The 13,897-nt window shown below is 45.7% G+C and overlaps 1 protein-coding gene across 1 annotated transcript in view; it reads left to right on the forward strand.

Moving 5' to 3' along the window:
- Positions 1–13,570, forward strand: part of nbeal2 (neurobeachin-like 2) — a 43,396-nt gene extending 29,826 nt beyond the window's left edge. The window contains exons 31-55 of the mRNA XM_080005497.1: positions 3,211–3,537; positions 4,761–4,910; positions 5,023–5,180; positions 5,458–5,582; positions 5,689–5,809; positions 5,914–6,071; positions 6,149–6,282; positions 6,371–6,478; positions 6,548–6,643; positions 6,742–6,866; positions 7,508–7,648; positions 7,764–7,894; positions 8,001–8,110; positions 8,215–8,332; positions 8,454–8,551; positions 8,783–8,896; positions 9,039–9,125; positions 9,212–9,321; positions 9,701–9,873; positions 9,953–10,047; positions 10,149–10,265; positions 10,367–10,528; positions 10,634–10,782; positions 11,110–11,245; positions 11,788–13,570. Coding sequence (XP_079861623.1) covers positions 3,211–3,537; positions 4,761–4,910; positions 5,023–5,180; positions 5,458–5,582; positions 5,689–5,809; positions 5,914–6,071; positions 6,149–6,282; positions 6,371–6,478; positions 6,548–6,643; positions 6,742–6,866; positions 7,508–7,648; positions 7,764–7,894; positions 8,001–8,110; positions 8,215–8,332; positions 8,454–8,551; positions 8,783–8,896; positions 9,039–9,125; positions 9,212–9,321; positions 9,701–9,873; positions 9,953–10,047; positions 10,149–10,265; positions 10,367–10,528; positions 10,634–10,782; positions 11,110–11,245; positions 11,788–11,895 — 3,351 coding nt within the window. The 3' untranslated portion in view covers positions 11,896–13,570. The remainder of the gene's footprint in view (positions 1–3,210; positions 3,538–4,760; positions 4,911–5,022; positions 5,181–5,457; positions 5,583–5,688; positions 5,810–5,913; positions 6,072–6,148; positions 6,283–6,370; positions 6,479–6,547; positions 6,644–6,741; positions 6,867–7,507; positions 7,649–7,763; positions 7,895–8,000; positions 8,111–8,214; positions 8,333–8,453; positions 8,552–8,782; positions 8,897–9,038; positions 9,126–9,211; positions 9,322–9,700; positions 9,874–9,952; positions 10,048–10,148; positions 10,266–10,366; positions 10,529–10,633; positions 10,783–11,109; positions 11,246–11,787) is intronic.
- Positions 13,571–13,897: the final 327 nt, after the last annotated feature.

Consider the following 13,897-nt stretch of genomic DNA (forward strand, 5'->3'; position numbering starts at 1 on the left):
AGCATCCAGCAAGGGACGTAGGCCTTCATATGTGAAGCATCATGAATTCAGTCACCATTTACCAGACCAAAATCCCACCAAAATTTGTATTGAGTATTCACAAGTAAATATATCATAACACACGTAGTCTCTCATTCTCTCAAATTATCATTTTTGGTTTAGACATTAATTGGGTCGGTGTCATGTCTCACATACATATTCAAAATTTCCCTTATTATTTGTCAACTGGCATCTCAACTTAAATTTAAATCCTAATATTTTTCATTACTTTATCCTATTAAATTCTGTATCTATCTCATTCTGTTGTATATAGTTATTACTTGCTTATTATTATTAGGGGTCGCGCCGCGAATAATGATTGCAATTGTTGGTATTGTTAATACTATTGCTATTGTTAATGGTAAAGAAACTGACGTTAATAGCCGGTAGTCATGGATGTCATGGATCCACCGCATTCACAGAAAACATAAAATGTGTATTTGGGGCAATTCCAACATGCAGTCGTCCAAGTTTGATCCGGATCGGTCCATTATTGTGGAATAATTTAGTAAAAAATAGTATTTTGCAAATTATGGCGTAAATAACAGCTCGCATGGGTCACATGATAGCATTGCAGTCTAGTGATTGGTCGACAACCAGTTCCTCACTAAGATGGCGGCACCGGCGGACTGACATCAGACTTTCACGGATGTCATGGAGCCGACGAACCCACCGACAATATGAATAAGACGTGTATTCGGGGCAGTTCCAGCATGGCGTGGTTGGAGTTTCATCCAGATGAGTTCAGTATTGCGGGTGGAGTTTGTGATCTACCTCACCAGGATGGCGCCACCAGGCACAGACCCTTGCGGGCATGCAGAGTCGACGGAGTGCACTGATAAATTATACCGGAGGAGATAGCCAGGACACCGGGCACTCGTGAATCGTTGCTGCCTCCAGCAGGCGGCGTTGTCGGCGTTGCCGGCCGGAGTGGAATTTGTCCTTGTTTTTCATCTGATCACAATTCCATCCATGTGTGGCGAAGTAAATAATCCATGCATCCTGCAGATATAGTTGCGATTGGACTTCAATTTAAGGAATATAAGATACAAACTCTTAACCAAAGTCCTAGTTACAAACTCTAAACTCTTAGTTACAAAGTGACATTATTATATTTTGCTACTATTAACCTTTATTATGTTTGAAAAAAATATCATCAAAGTATTACCAGAAGACAACTGGACAGAGCGCAGCGTCATAAATATATACGCTTCTGAGGACAAATGGCACCCACCAGAGTATGTTCTACAAAATAAAAACCCAATAATATCACTGTCAGATTTTATAGACATCTCCAGATATCAATGTACACAAACTTAATGAATTATACTGGTAACAATAACCATAAGCAATTACATAATATAAAGAACATGTATTTATTGGGTATGTGCCTCCAGCACATACCCAAAATATTTTCATTCTTTTTGTGTGTTTCTGTTGTAACCCATTATACACAATACATTTCATAATATATCCTCTACAATTGAAGTAATTTCAACCTACATGAATTGAGTTGAGTTTCACACCACACGATCGATCGGCGACAGGGGGTCACACATTACAAGATCTTTCAGCAGGAAACTACGTTTCTCATGAAAACACAGGATAAGTGACACCGCAAATGACTCAATAACATGTGTGGGACAGGATGATTTTCATTTTTATTCGATTCTTGATCCCTGTAAAAAAAAAAAAAAACAGAATTTAAATAAGACATATAAATATCTAGTGAATAAAAGTCAAATAGGTGTGTTGCGTGTTTCTGGCTGCTGCTTGGTGCACTCCCCTCTCTCCTTCTTAACTCCTCCCCTCCCCCTCCCTCCCCCCCTCCGTGTCTGCTCTCATTATCTGTAACTCAGTGCGTCACTCCGGCGTCGAGCCCGACACAACCAGACATTAAACCTGCTTGATATCTCGCCATCATCTGCGAGCGCTCGACGAGCCATCAGATCGCGTTGTGGGCAGTTCACACCACACGCTCATCGCTCACGAGAGTGCACTATGATTTGCCTCCAATCATGTAGTCTGAACTCTGCATTTGTTTATTTATTTAAAGGTCTACAAAATACATTATTATTGTGAAGGCAGTTTTCTGTTGATTTATAAAGGCCTATCAAACAATTCTGTTTTCAAAAAATGTTTTAATAAACTGTCATAAATAATCGTGATCACAATATTGACCGAAATAATTTTGATTATCATTTCAGCCATAATCATGCAGCCCTACTTCAGAATGGTAACCGCCGTTAGTTGCGCCGTAGGAAATCCACCCACAGCTGCAAACACCGCCCGATCATAGAATTACACTGTAACCAGGCCGGAACGAATGAACTTTTGCAGTCACAACACACACCGGAACAGAGCGCCAAGGAACACTCGTCCATTGAAGTTTAACAAAGGGTCGACTACCCTGGATCCCGTGTATTGCTGCCTGCAGCTAAATTTACTTATTGTTTTCCTTCTATTTTGTTATAATTACTGTATTTAGTTGTGCTGGTTTGCCTTCTTTGGGTTTTCACATTTCAGACATTCCTCTCAGGGAGTGTTCCGCCCTGAAAGATGTTGCTGTTGGATACGGGGGATAAATTGGTCATAAATAATTACTTTCTTTTTTTTAATTTTCTATCGCGGTTCATCTGCAATCGCACTGTGCAAAAAGTCTCCGGAGAATTACTACTCCCGCCGAAATGCATTTCTTTTCAAAATGTCAAGTTCAAAATAGATTGACCTAATTGCAATCTCACATTGTGTGTGTGTGTGTGTGTGTGTGTGTGTCTGTGTGTGTGTATGTGTGTGTGTGTGTGTGTCTGTGTGTGTGTCGGTGTGTCTGTGTGTGTGTGTGTGTGTGTGTGTGTCTGTGTGTGTGTGTGTGTGTGTGTGTTGTGTGTGTGTGTGTGTGTGTGTGTGTGTGTGTGTGTGTGTGCGTGGGGAATAAATATGCAAGACAAGGTCAAATTTCAAGAAAGACGTAGATAGCGGATAAATTCATTTGGAATGAAAGTAATGCCGCAAATGCGTAAACCCACATCGTTAGAAATTGACATTTTTGAGAAAGGGACAGTTTTTCAATTCATTATAAATATTAATTAAAAAAATAAAATTCTTAGAAAGCCCATTTTTGGAATCTCTCTTTTGATGATATGTATTCAATTTTTGGTATTTCTCTCCCAGGTGTGTGTGATGGCCTGTGTGAAGCTGCACAGCCTGCTGCAGACCGTGCTGTGCCTCAGCTGGGAGGAGGTCTGCTTCCTGCTCGGCCACTTGGGCGCCCCCCTGTGGCCGAGGGACACCAGTGACGGCTGCAACACGGGGAGTGCAGAGACCCTCTTCTCCCAGCTGGTTCCCATCGTGCGGACCCTCCTGGACCAGCACGCCGACCCCGTCACGCTGCAGAACCTGCTGCCGAATCTGCCCGTCACCAACGGCAGCGCCACCTTCGCCCAGGACCTGCAGACCTACTGCCACACCCTGGAATGGCAGGGCTTCTACCAGAACCAGGTACGGCTGGAACCTCTTGAAGAAAGACCCAGGAGGTGCTTGGACCTGCCGTGCCTAATAATATGACTGTGTTTATGAAAGGAGGTATTTCTAAAGACATATCAAGAGGGTATCGTTAAAGTACCATACATAAATATAGCTTCGTCCTTAAGTTCAGAAGGAGGAGCACTTTGCAGCTCTGCCAGAGAAAGATCCCTTTTCGCTATTTGTTTTATTATTATTAAACTGGCAGAAATAACAATAGGCCCCAGATTAAGTCGGCCCTGTTTACTTTAGCTGTCTGGCCTGTTCTGTGTCATGTCAGCAAACCCCCAGAACTCCAGGATTGGTGCCTCCACGTTGAGAAGGTTACCCATTGGCTGTGGGTGTTAAAAAATAAATATCTTCTTCTTCTTCTTTTTCTTTCGGCTGCTCCCATATATAAAAGAATATAAATATACAGGTATATGAGCACAAGTACGAGTCCAACATATGCTTTGTTTGCAATATAACTATGTAAGTAAATAAGTATGTATTTAGATTTTAAAATTACAGTTAGAATAAGACTTTTTTCCACTCAAAATAATCTGTACCCACTCCATATTTATCTCTTCCTGACACCGCTGCAATATGAAAACCTTGGAATTACAGAAATAATAAAGTGGCTTCAGTAGAAACACAGCTGTATTGTCAATAAAGGTATAGCTTTCACAATACACCCATACCGTAAGTCCAAAATAAACCTTTTTTTTTGTCTCAAATTTTTATCTGAAATTACTTTAGTAGAGATTAATTTACGCTGAAACCCAACGCTGAAAAGATTTCCTGAATTCAAGCCAAGCTGACACCAAGTTGCCCCAGTGGTCAGGAAGAATATCACTCAGCGCTCTGTGTGACATGGCTGCTTCATAAATCTGTTTTATTTAGATCACATGTGTATACACGTCCAGCGATACATTATCCAGCGCGGCAGAAGTTTGGCGGCATGGCAACTTTATACCCCACACTCTGCTTTCAGAGGGGTTGTTTTTCCCCTCTTGGAGACTTTATTATTGATCAGAGTGAGCAAAGTAATCAAATGAGGTCACGTGTAAAAAGTCTCTCTCAGGTAAACAAGTTTAAAAAAGGTGATGAATAGTCCTTTATAAGGTGTTTCTAAGCATGTGTTGAGTCGTTGTCTTTCTCGCCGTCGTTCGTCCTCATCAAAGCTCTGTGTGTGGGTGTGTGTGGCACTGTGCGCGTAGGTCCACCCCACCATGGAACAATATGAGCTGGACACGTTTGGGAGGAGCCATGACATCATGTCCAACTTCTGGAACTCCTGCTTCGACGACCTGATGAGCACGGCCTATAGATGCGACAAGGACAGAACGGACAGCAAAAACAAGTTTCAGGTCATGGGAGCTTTCAGAACTACGGTCGATGAGCATCAACACCTGAAGCCCGATAACTTTGACCTTTTTTTTTTTTTAGTTTACTGATCGCTGTCTGTTTGTGTGAAAACAGGAAGTAGTGGTTGACCCCTACCTGAAGAGGGTGCGTAGTGAGAACAGCAGGTACCTGAGCTGCCAGAAGCACAGCACTAGCCAGCAGGGGGCGCTATGGTGCCACTGGAAGTCTCTGCGCAGGCTCCTGACCAGTGCGAGAGGAGCTTGGGCCAACAAGTACAGTACAATATTTTATTTCTCATCCGTGGATAATCATTTCTGTGTGCCCTAGTTTGAACTAATGATCAATGGATTGCAATGTGAGCTTGTTTGGGGAATACTGAGATAATGTGAGTTCCCCCGACAAGGGTTCCCTCTTTATTCTTATGACCTCACGTGATCTTTTTGCTCCTTCTGAACTCTTTCTGCACCGTCAGGATATTGCTGTGTGTTGTTTCTCTCTCCTGCTGTGTTGAGCCGGGTTGTAATCATCGGCGCTGCCCTAAATTTCCAGGGTTCAGCCGGAGGTGAAGTGGAAGTTGTCCAACGCGGAGACCTACTCGAAGATGCGCCTCAAGCTCGTTCCCAACCACAAGTACGACAACCACAGCGAAGCCAGCGCCTTGAGGGACAACATGGGTGTGTAGCCTAAGAATATTTACCAGTGCAGGACACGGTCGCATTCCCGTGCCCTAAAGATGATCGAGACGCAATCTTGAGATGCTCATGTTCCATCCGACCCCAGGAGCCGACAGCCCCCGCAGTTCCGAACCCCTTCCACTCGCCGTCGCCAAGGAGGCGAAAGTCAGCGACATGGAGGACGATCAGTTAGGGGAAGAGGACATTTCCTTCTTCCTGAACACCAAGTGAGTGCCTCTCCCTTATCCCCGTGACATTTCCACCACACACCGCTCAGTCGATAAGTTCTAATCGAGTCGCGCGGAGACTTTAAAAGCGCTGCGTTTCCCAGGGGCGAGGGAGAGGACGAGAGCGAGAAGGAGAAACTGGTTCTGTCCGAGGACTGCGAGCTCATCACCATCGCGGCGGTGGTGTCGGGTCGCCTGGAGGTCACCACGCACCACCTCTACTTCTACGACGGCAGCAGCGAGAAGGAGGAGACGGAGGACGGTGAGGAGCGTTTCCCCTGGGCACCGAGATGGAGGTATATTTATGGGGCCAAAACGCTCACTTTACGGTATCTGCAGGGATCGGGTTTGACTTCAAGAGGCCCCTGTCTCAGCTGAGGGAAGTCCATCTGAGACGCTACAACCTGCGACGCTCCGCCTTGGAGCTTTTCTTCATCGACCAGGCTCACTACTTCATCAACTTCAGGAAGAAGGTAACTTCCTCAGGAAGCGACGTGTGTTGAGCAAATGATGCCGTTGATGTAAGTAAATAAACGCCCCTGGTTTTCCCTCCGGTCCCAGGTGCGGAACAAGGTGTATTCCCGGATCCTGGGGCTGCGACCCCCCAACCTGTTCTACTTTGGGTCCCGTTCCCCTCAGGAGCTGCTGAAGGCATCTGGACTCACGCAGGTGGGTTAGGAACCAAAATATTGTAAAAACCCTTTGAGATCTGTCTGATCTTCTTCTTCTTCTTCATAGAAATGGGTGAACAGAGAGATTTCCAATTTCGAGTATCTGATGCAGTTGAACACCATTGCCGGACGCACGTACAACGACTTGTCCCAGTACCCTGTGGTAGGAGCAGTAAAATCCATATTCTGTATTTATGACCTCCTTTTTGTTACATTTGGAGACCATAAAAAAACAAGGCTTCCTGTTTGGTCTCCCTCCAGTTCCCGTGGGTCCTGTCTGACTACACCTCTCCGGTTCTGAACCTCGATGACCCGGCCGTGTTCAGGGACTTGACCAAACCGATCGGGGTGGTGAACCCTCGTCATGCACAGAATGTCAGGGAGAAGTGAGTAGTATTTAAAAAAATAAAATAAAATAAAAATTCTGTAATAGCTATTATACAAGCATTATTCTTAATAAGGTACGCAATTTTTATTGAAATTAAATGTAATTTTTTTTTGGTCTGTATGTACTGTTATGTTTTTAGGTCCAGCCAATAGGAAATGTCAAATCGAGTTTCAACCCATTTACTAGTCCTTATTAGTATTTACTAGTACACATTTTATATTACTCATCATTTCCCTGATGATAGATTGTGAATTTTTTCAAAGTTTGTTTTCAATTTTTTTTTGATTTTCTCTTTTTTCATATTAATGCAAAGGCGCGTCCACCTTTTTAAATGCGCTGTAAATAATAAATACAAAATACAGCAAAACTAAGTTTATTTTGACAAAAATATGTGTTACTGTAGCTGTCAGTGGGACCAGGAGGTAACTCTAGGAGGTAGTTTATGACCATAACGTTTGAATTTCCCAAAACCCGAAAGACAATATCTAAAAAAATTAAAAGTGAGTTATCACCAGGAAAATGGTCACTGGTGTAAAGTAAAATGTGTGTGCTGAATAGTAGAGAAAAAAAAACATTTGACACCAGGTATGCTCCTGATTATTATTATTTTTTTTTCCATATTTCTCTGTATATAACCAGGTACGACAGCTTCGAGGACCCTACGGGAACCATCGACAAGTTCCACTACGGCACTCACTACTCCAATGCAGCGGGAGTCATGCACTACATGATCCGCATGGAGCCCTTCACCATGCTGCACATCCAGCTGCAGAGCGGACGGTCAGTCTTGGGACCGGTGGACCAACGTGTTCCTTGGGTTTTATTGTTTTTGGGGTTTTTTTGGGTTTTTTTTGGGGGGGGTTTTTTGGTCCAATGTGTCTCGGTCTGTGCGCAGGTTCGACTGCGCGGACCGGCAGTTCCACTCGGTGGCGGCCGCCTGGCAGGCACGCATGGAGAGCCCCGCCGACGTCAAGGAGCTCATCCCCGAGTTCTTCTACTTCCCGGAGTTCCTGGAGAACATGAACGGTGAGACGGTCGATCTACCGAGGAATTTGTCTCAGGAGGGTTGAAAGGCCTCATTCTTCCTGATCCCGTTTACGATTTCTCTTCCGGCTCCCGTGCCTCACTGCAGGCTTTGACCTGGGCTGCCTCCAGATGTCCCAGGACTCCGTGGACGGTGTTCTGCTGCCGCGATGGGCGACGTCGAGAGAGGACTTCATCAGGAAACACAGAAAAGCTCTGGTGAGACCAACCCGTGGACTATTTTCCGTTTGCAGACCTAAATAAAGAAATGTGTCACATTTCTCAACAAAATCAAATTCAACATTGTACCATTGCTCCGCCAGGAAAGCGAGCACGTCTCCAACCACCTCCACGAGTGGATCGACCTGATCTTCGGCTACAAGCAGAGGGGAAAAGAAGCCGCGGAGGCGCTTAACATCTTCTACTACTGCACCTACGAAGGTAAGGTCCACGCAGAGGACATCCCAACCTCTTCTCTTCCCTTCATCCATGAGCAGTGTTTTTGCTTCCTTGTTCTTGCTTCTCACTTCTGTCTTGCCTCTTACCCACCCCCCCCCTCTAGGCGCAGTGGATCTGGACGCCATCGCCAACGAGACGGAACGCAAGGCCCTGGAAGGCATCATCAGTAACTTTGGCCAGACCCCTTGTCAGCTCCTCAAGGTCTGATTCATTGGACGGATTTTCACAATGAAGTCATCTGCATAACTCAAACCTGTAACGCACAGCGTCTCCCCGAAATGTGTTTAATTTGTGACCGGCCAGATTTACATTAGGATTTCCCTCCTGTTCTAACTGTGATCTTCCGAGTTCAACGCTTGCCGAATGTTTGGACTTGGACTCACTAGATGTGAGTGACTGATCATTTTGGGACCTCATCCCAATTCCCAGCAGGAGCCTCACCCTCCCCGTATGAGTTTGGAGAGCGCAGCGAGGCGGCAGGCCCGCCTGGACACCCTGACCCCCAACCTCTTCGAGCAGCTCAATAAGCTGCGGCCTTTTGTCGAGGTAAAAGCAAGTGCAACTCCACTGCTTCCATTTGAACTTGCGGGTCATCGTTCTGTCTTTAAACGTGTGTGTGTGTGTGTGTGTGTGTGTGTGTATGTGTGTGCGTGTGCGTGTGCACGTGCGCGTGTCCTTGGCTGTTTAGGTGGTGAGTGACGGCCTTCCTCTGGTCCAAGCCGTGGTGCCCAGGAACCAGACCCGCTCCTTCATCATCCAGGGCTCGGACATTCTGGTAAACGACCACCTGGAACATACTGTCCCACACTGTGGTTCAATGGCTGGAAAAGCCCCGTTCTTACGCTTCCCTCTCCTCTCCAGGTGACCGTGAGCGCTGACGGCCTCATAGGAACTCACAGCTGGCTCCCCTACGACAAGAACATCGCCAACTACTTCACCTTCACCAAGGACCCCACTATGACCAACCCCAAGTGAGTCCCGCTCGGAGCGTCTGTCTCCGCAGCTCAGCCCTGCTCTCCGTTTACCTTTAAATGCTCACTTATCTCGCTGAAATATCAGCTTGGGATTCGTCTAGGGGCCCCAAGTTTAACCTTCAGAGAAAAAAAAAAACACATCACGTAAACACCTGTAAATCAGAAGGAGAACTGCTTGGCACCTCTGGAATTCACAGCACAGCTTGGAGTTAACAAATGTCAAAACAGTTGTAATGTACGTTGTATAAATGTCTGTGCCTTCTCCACGGAACACTCTCTCTTGCTATAGATAGATAGATAGGTAGATAGATAGGTCGGTAGGTAGGTAGGTGTGCTACTACTTCTGTGCTGTAATATATTATACTATATTCTGCAGAACGCAGCGTTTCCTCAGCGGCCCCTTCTCTCCTGGGGTGGAGATTAGTTCTCGGGTGCTGGTTGTGTCCAACGATGGGCGCTTGCTGTTCACCGGCGGTCACTGGGACTGCAGCCTCCGCGTCACCCAACTGGGCAAGGGCAAGCTGGTGGGCAGGATCTGCCGACACATCGGTGAGCTCCGACGTCCATGTGATGGGAGTGGTTATTGTTATTATAGTTATTTAATTGTTATTTGGTGTGTTCTCTGAAGACGTCGTGACATGCTTGGCTCTGGATCTCTGCGGCATCTACCTCATCTCCGGGTCCAGGGACACATCCTGTATAGTGTGGCAGGTTCTGCAGCAGGTAGACACCCTCGTATTAGGCGTATTTGCGGAGTCATACCGAATGCCTTGCAGGCCGACGGCGGTGGCGCTCACAACTGGAATCCTCTCTTTGTCCATCAGGGCGGGTTCTCCAGCGGCCTCTGCCCTCGTCCGGTACAGGTTCTCTGTGGCCACGACCAGGAGGTCACCTGCGTGGCCATCAGCACTGAGCTGGACATGGCTGTCTCAGGGTCAAAGGTGCTTATATCACCAGTTAAATCTACACATAAATGATGTAGCTATAGAGATTTGAGATCACGTCGTGGAGTTCCTCACAGCTCGGGTGGCTCTTATTTCAGGACGGCACCGTCATCGTGCACAGCGTGCGACGGGGCCAGTTCCTTCGTACTCTGCGGCCTTCCGGTGAGAGCTGTGTGCCGGCGCACATCTCTGAGCTCCAGGTGGGAATGGAGGGACACATCGTGGTCCAGACGTCTCTGGAGGGATGTTCCGCGACAAAGGTAAAAAGTCGATAGCGGCTTAGCTGCGGAGTGCCCACTCAGACACAAACTCGGCGGCGTGTCGTCCCGCTCACCCCGTGTCTTTGTGTGTCATATTTCCCAAAGGAAAGATACTCTCTCTACGTCTACTCGGTGAATGGCCTCCTGCTGTCCACCTCCACGTTGGAGGACCAGGTCACCGCTCTCCACCTGGTGTCGGACTACGTCATCTTTGGGACGTTTCAGGGACACCTGCAAATACGAGACCTGTTCAGGTAAATGTCAACACTCCTGACAAAAGACACTATGAGAAAAGGATAAAGCAAACGTGTCACCTTCCACCCGTAATACAGTCTGTAAATGTAGCTCGTAAGCACCGATTGTGTGAACCCCACTGCCCTGTACCCTACACTTATATGAACATGATATTTCCCCAAATTTTCTACATATTTATCCCCTTTATAAACTCTTCTGTAAGACATCTGCTGAGAAGCGACTACTTGCCCCGCTTCTGTAAACCCAAAAAAAGGGCCGTGCTACTCACAGTGTAGGTCTTGTTGGTTATTAGCGAAGGTCTACAAACGTGTGTATTTGTTTGACAGCCTGGATGCCGCGGTGGCGCCCCTGGCCTTGAAGTTGCCCGTGAGGAGTGTGTCTGTGACCAAGGAATGCAGCCACATCCTCGTTGGCCTGGAGGATGGGAAGCTCATTGTGGTGGGGGCAGGAAAGCCGGAGGAGGTGAGAACAAGGGCATTGGGGAGAGTTTTGGAAACGTGGGGCGGGGGCAGGGTGGGCCGGGGTGGGCTTTGAAATACTTGTTGGGAAAATACAAGTTTGACTGAGTCGGCGACACATGTCGGACATTACTGAGCCGCGGCTCAGTAATAGCTTAATTTATATATAATAAATATACATATGATAAATAAATAAATATATGCAGTGTATATGTGTGTTTGTGTGTGTGTATATATATATATATATATCATAGCTAAGTTTGAAGTATATATTTATTTATTTTTATATTATTTTATTTATTTATGAATCCAGTAATATTTATAATATATTAAATTTATATTTATCTAATATAGTATAATATATATAATATTTATATATATATATATAGTGATATATACAGTATATAGAGTTATTTTTATATATAATTGGCTTTAACAGGTTGTGGTTATTGAGATTTGTCCACACTAAACTGCTTCTGTGTATTGACGGCGTCTGTGGCCTCCAGGGAAGATCAACCGGTTTTGTCTTTTCCTTTCCTGTGTCAGGTTCGCTCAGGACAGTTCTCCCGCCGCCTCTGGGGCTCCACGCGTCGCATTTCCCAGGTTTCCTCGGGAGAAACGGAATACAATCCCAGAGAGAGCACGGGACAGTGAGACGGAGAGGAAGCCTCTCGTCGGTCGCTCCGCTCCTCCCTGAAACGCTGAAGCCGAGGATCGCGGGGCTCGACGTGCGCCGCGTCTCCCGCTTTGGTTTCTCCAGAGATGGACGGCGACTAAAACACTTTGCACTTTTATAAACGAAAAGGGAAACAGCGATTGTTGTTGTTTTTTTTTACTCTTTTTCTAAACAGCATCATTCCAAAGGGAAGGGTTTCAGCCTTTTATGGCTGTGAACGGCTGTTTGACAGTAACAGAGTCACATTTCAGAGACCTCCGGGACAACGTGACTCCTTTTTTTTTTGTGCCGGCACGGCCTCCGACGCGGCACGGACTCCTAGAAAACTCTTTTTTCCGCTCCTAATTCCTGGCTCCGTACTTGTTTTGCCTTTCTTTCTCTTCCCTTTGAGTGTTCCCGAACGATTTTGGCCGAGGCGTGTTTTTTTTTTTTTTTTTTTTTTTTGTGAACCGTTTGAAACTTGAAAAACAAAACTTTGCTTGAGACTCCTCCGCTGTGTTGCTACTACTGTAATACCTGGTTTCACGTGTAGAAAACACAGGTAGCGGTCGAGGTCGCCGTTTTTGCGTTCTTCATGATCGAAAGCAATGTTATGATAGCAAAGCAATAACTGCTTTAGTGGTCAAGAATGTGAAAAACATTCACCTTTTAGACACAGCTCATCGAGCTTGGATGTCATGGTGTTAAGTAGAGAACAAGACCTCTATTGCCTTATACAGTACAGCGGAGAAAGGCCATTTTTCTTTTAAATATGCACATTTTTTTTATTTTCTATAACTACACACCACAGTTATATCACCTCGTATCATGAGAAAATCTGAAAAAAAGTGCCTTTTGTATTTTATGTATGTTATTTGGGATACACACACACACACACACACAGACACATACACATGAACTATAATCTCTAACCTTTAGTCTCCTCTGCTGGAGATCACCATTTGCTAATTTAGTTACTGTCAATCAGGCCTCGGCAAACCTTGTTTTCTAAGTTATTTCGATGATCTTTTGGTGTAATATTTGGTGATCTTTCCGCTGGATGCCTTGTTGTACTTGTCTAAAGCACTGGAGCCATTTTGAAGGGTGGACGACTGTTAAACACATGGGCTGCGAGCCTCTGTGTGAGTGGAGAGGAATGTACTTCCTGCTCCTCCGCTGCGGTTGGAGCTGCTCGGGGTTTTTATGCACTGTAATGAGAAGAGAAAAACAAAAGGAACCGTTCGTTTGGGACCAATGCAATACCAACGGGGTTCTGATCTGGCCTTAAATGTAAGCGTCGCAAAAAATTCCCCAGCTTTCAGCGCGTTGGCGATTGTTTTTTTTTTCCCATGAAATTTTCTGCGCTGGCTGTTTAAGCCACGAACACATTTCATAAATATAAAAAATGACGTGTTTTTTTTTTTTTTTGTTTCTTTTAATCGCCGAGAGAAACGGTGACTTCTTGATCAGGTGTGTCGAAGACAATCCTTTTTGGTATAGTTGTAGTTTGAATTCTGTTTCGATTATGAGCTGAAATGGATTTCAGGACCCAGGCTTTCTGCTGTAAAAGGCTATGAATGTACATTTTTTACTTAATTATGCAGTAATTGTTGACACTTGTGGTTAGGTCTATATAATACTGTCTTTTTTCCCCAATATAAATATCAAAAATTTCGATTTGTTATTTGTTATTTATATAAGTGTGTGTGTGTATGTGTGTGTGTGTGTGCGTGTGTTCCTTGAAGGCCGCTGCTGCCTTTGGTTTCTGAAACCACGGTTTAGCCGTTGTATTGTCTGAAGACGATGCAGATGAACACGCAAGCCTTCCAAACGTCAGCCCGCCCGACTTGCAGTGTGCTCAGCCCCTCGAGGGGGCGTGAAGCCGGCGAATTTCCAGCCGCTGACTCGCCGGCTCGTCTGTTCGGTCCGTCCACGTATCGGACGCCTCCGTCCTTCGGAATTCCATCGCTCGGATTCAGCGACCGCGAGCCGTTCCAAAGG

The sequence above is a fragment of the Zeus faber genome, assembly GCF_960531495.2.
Source record: "Zeus faber genome assembly, chromosome: 8".
NCBI lineage: Eukaryota > Metazoa > Chordata > Actinopteri > Zeiformes > Zeidae > Zeus > Zeus faber.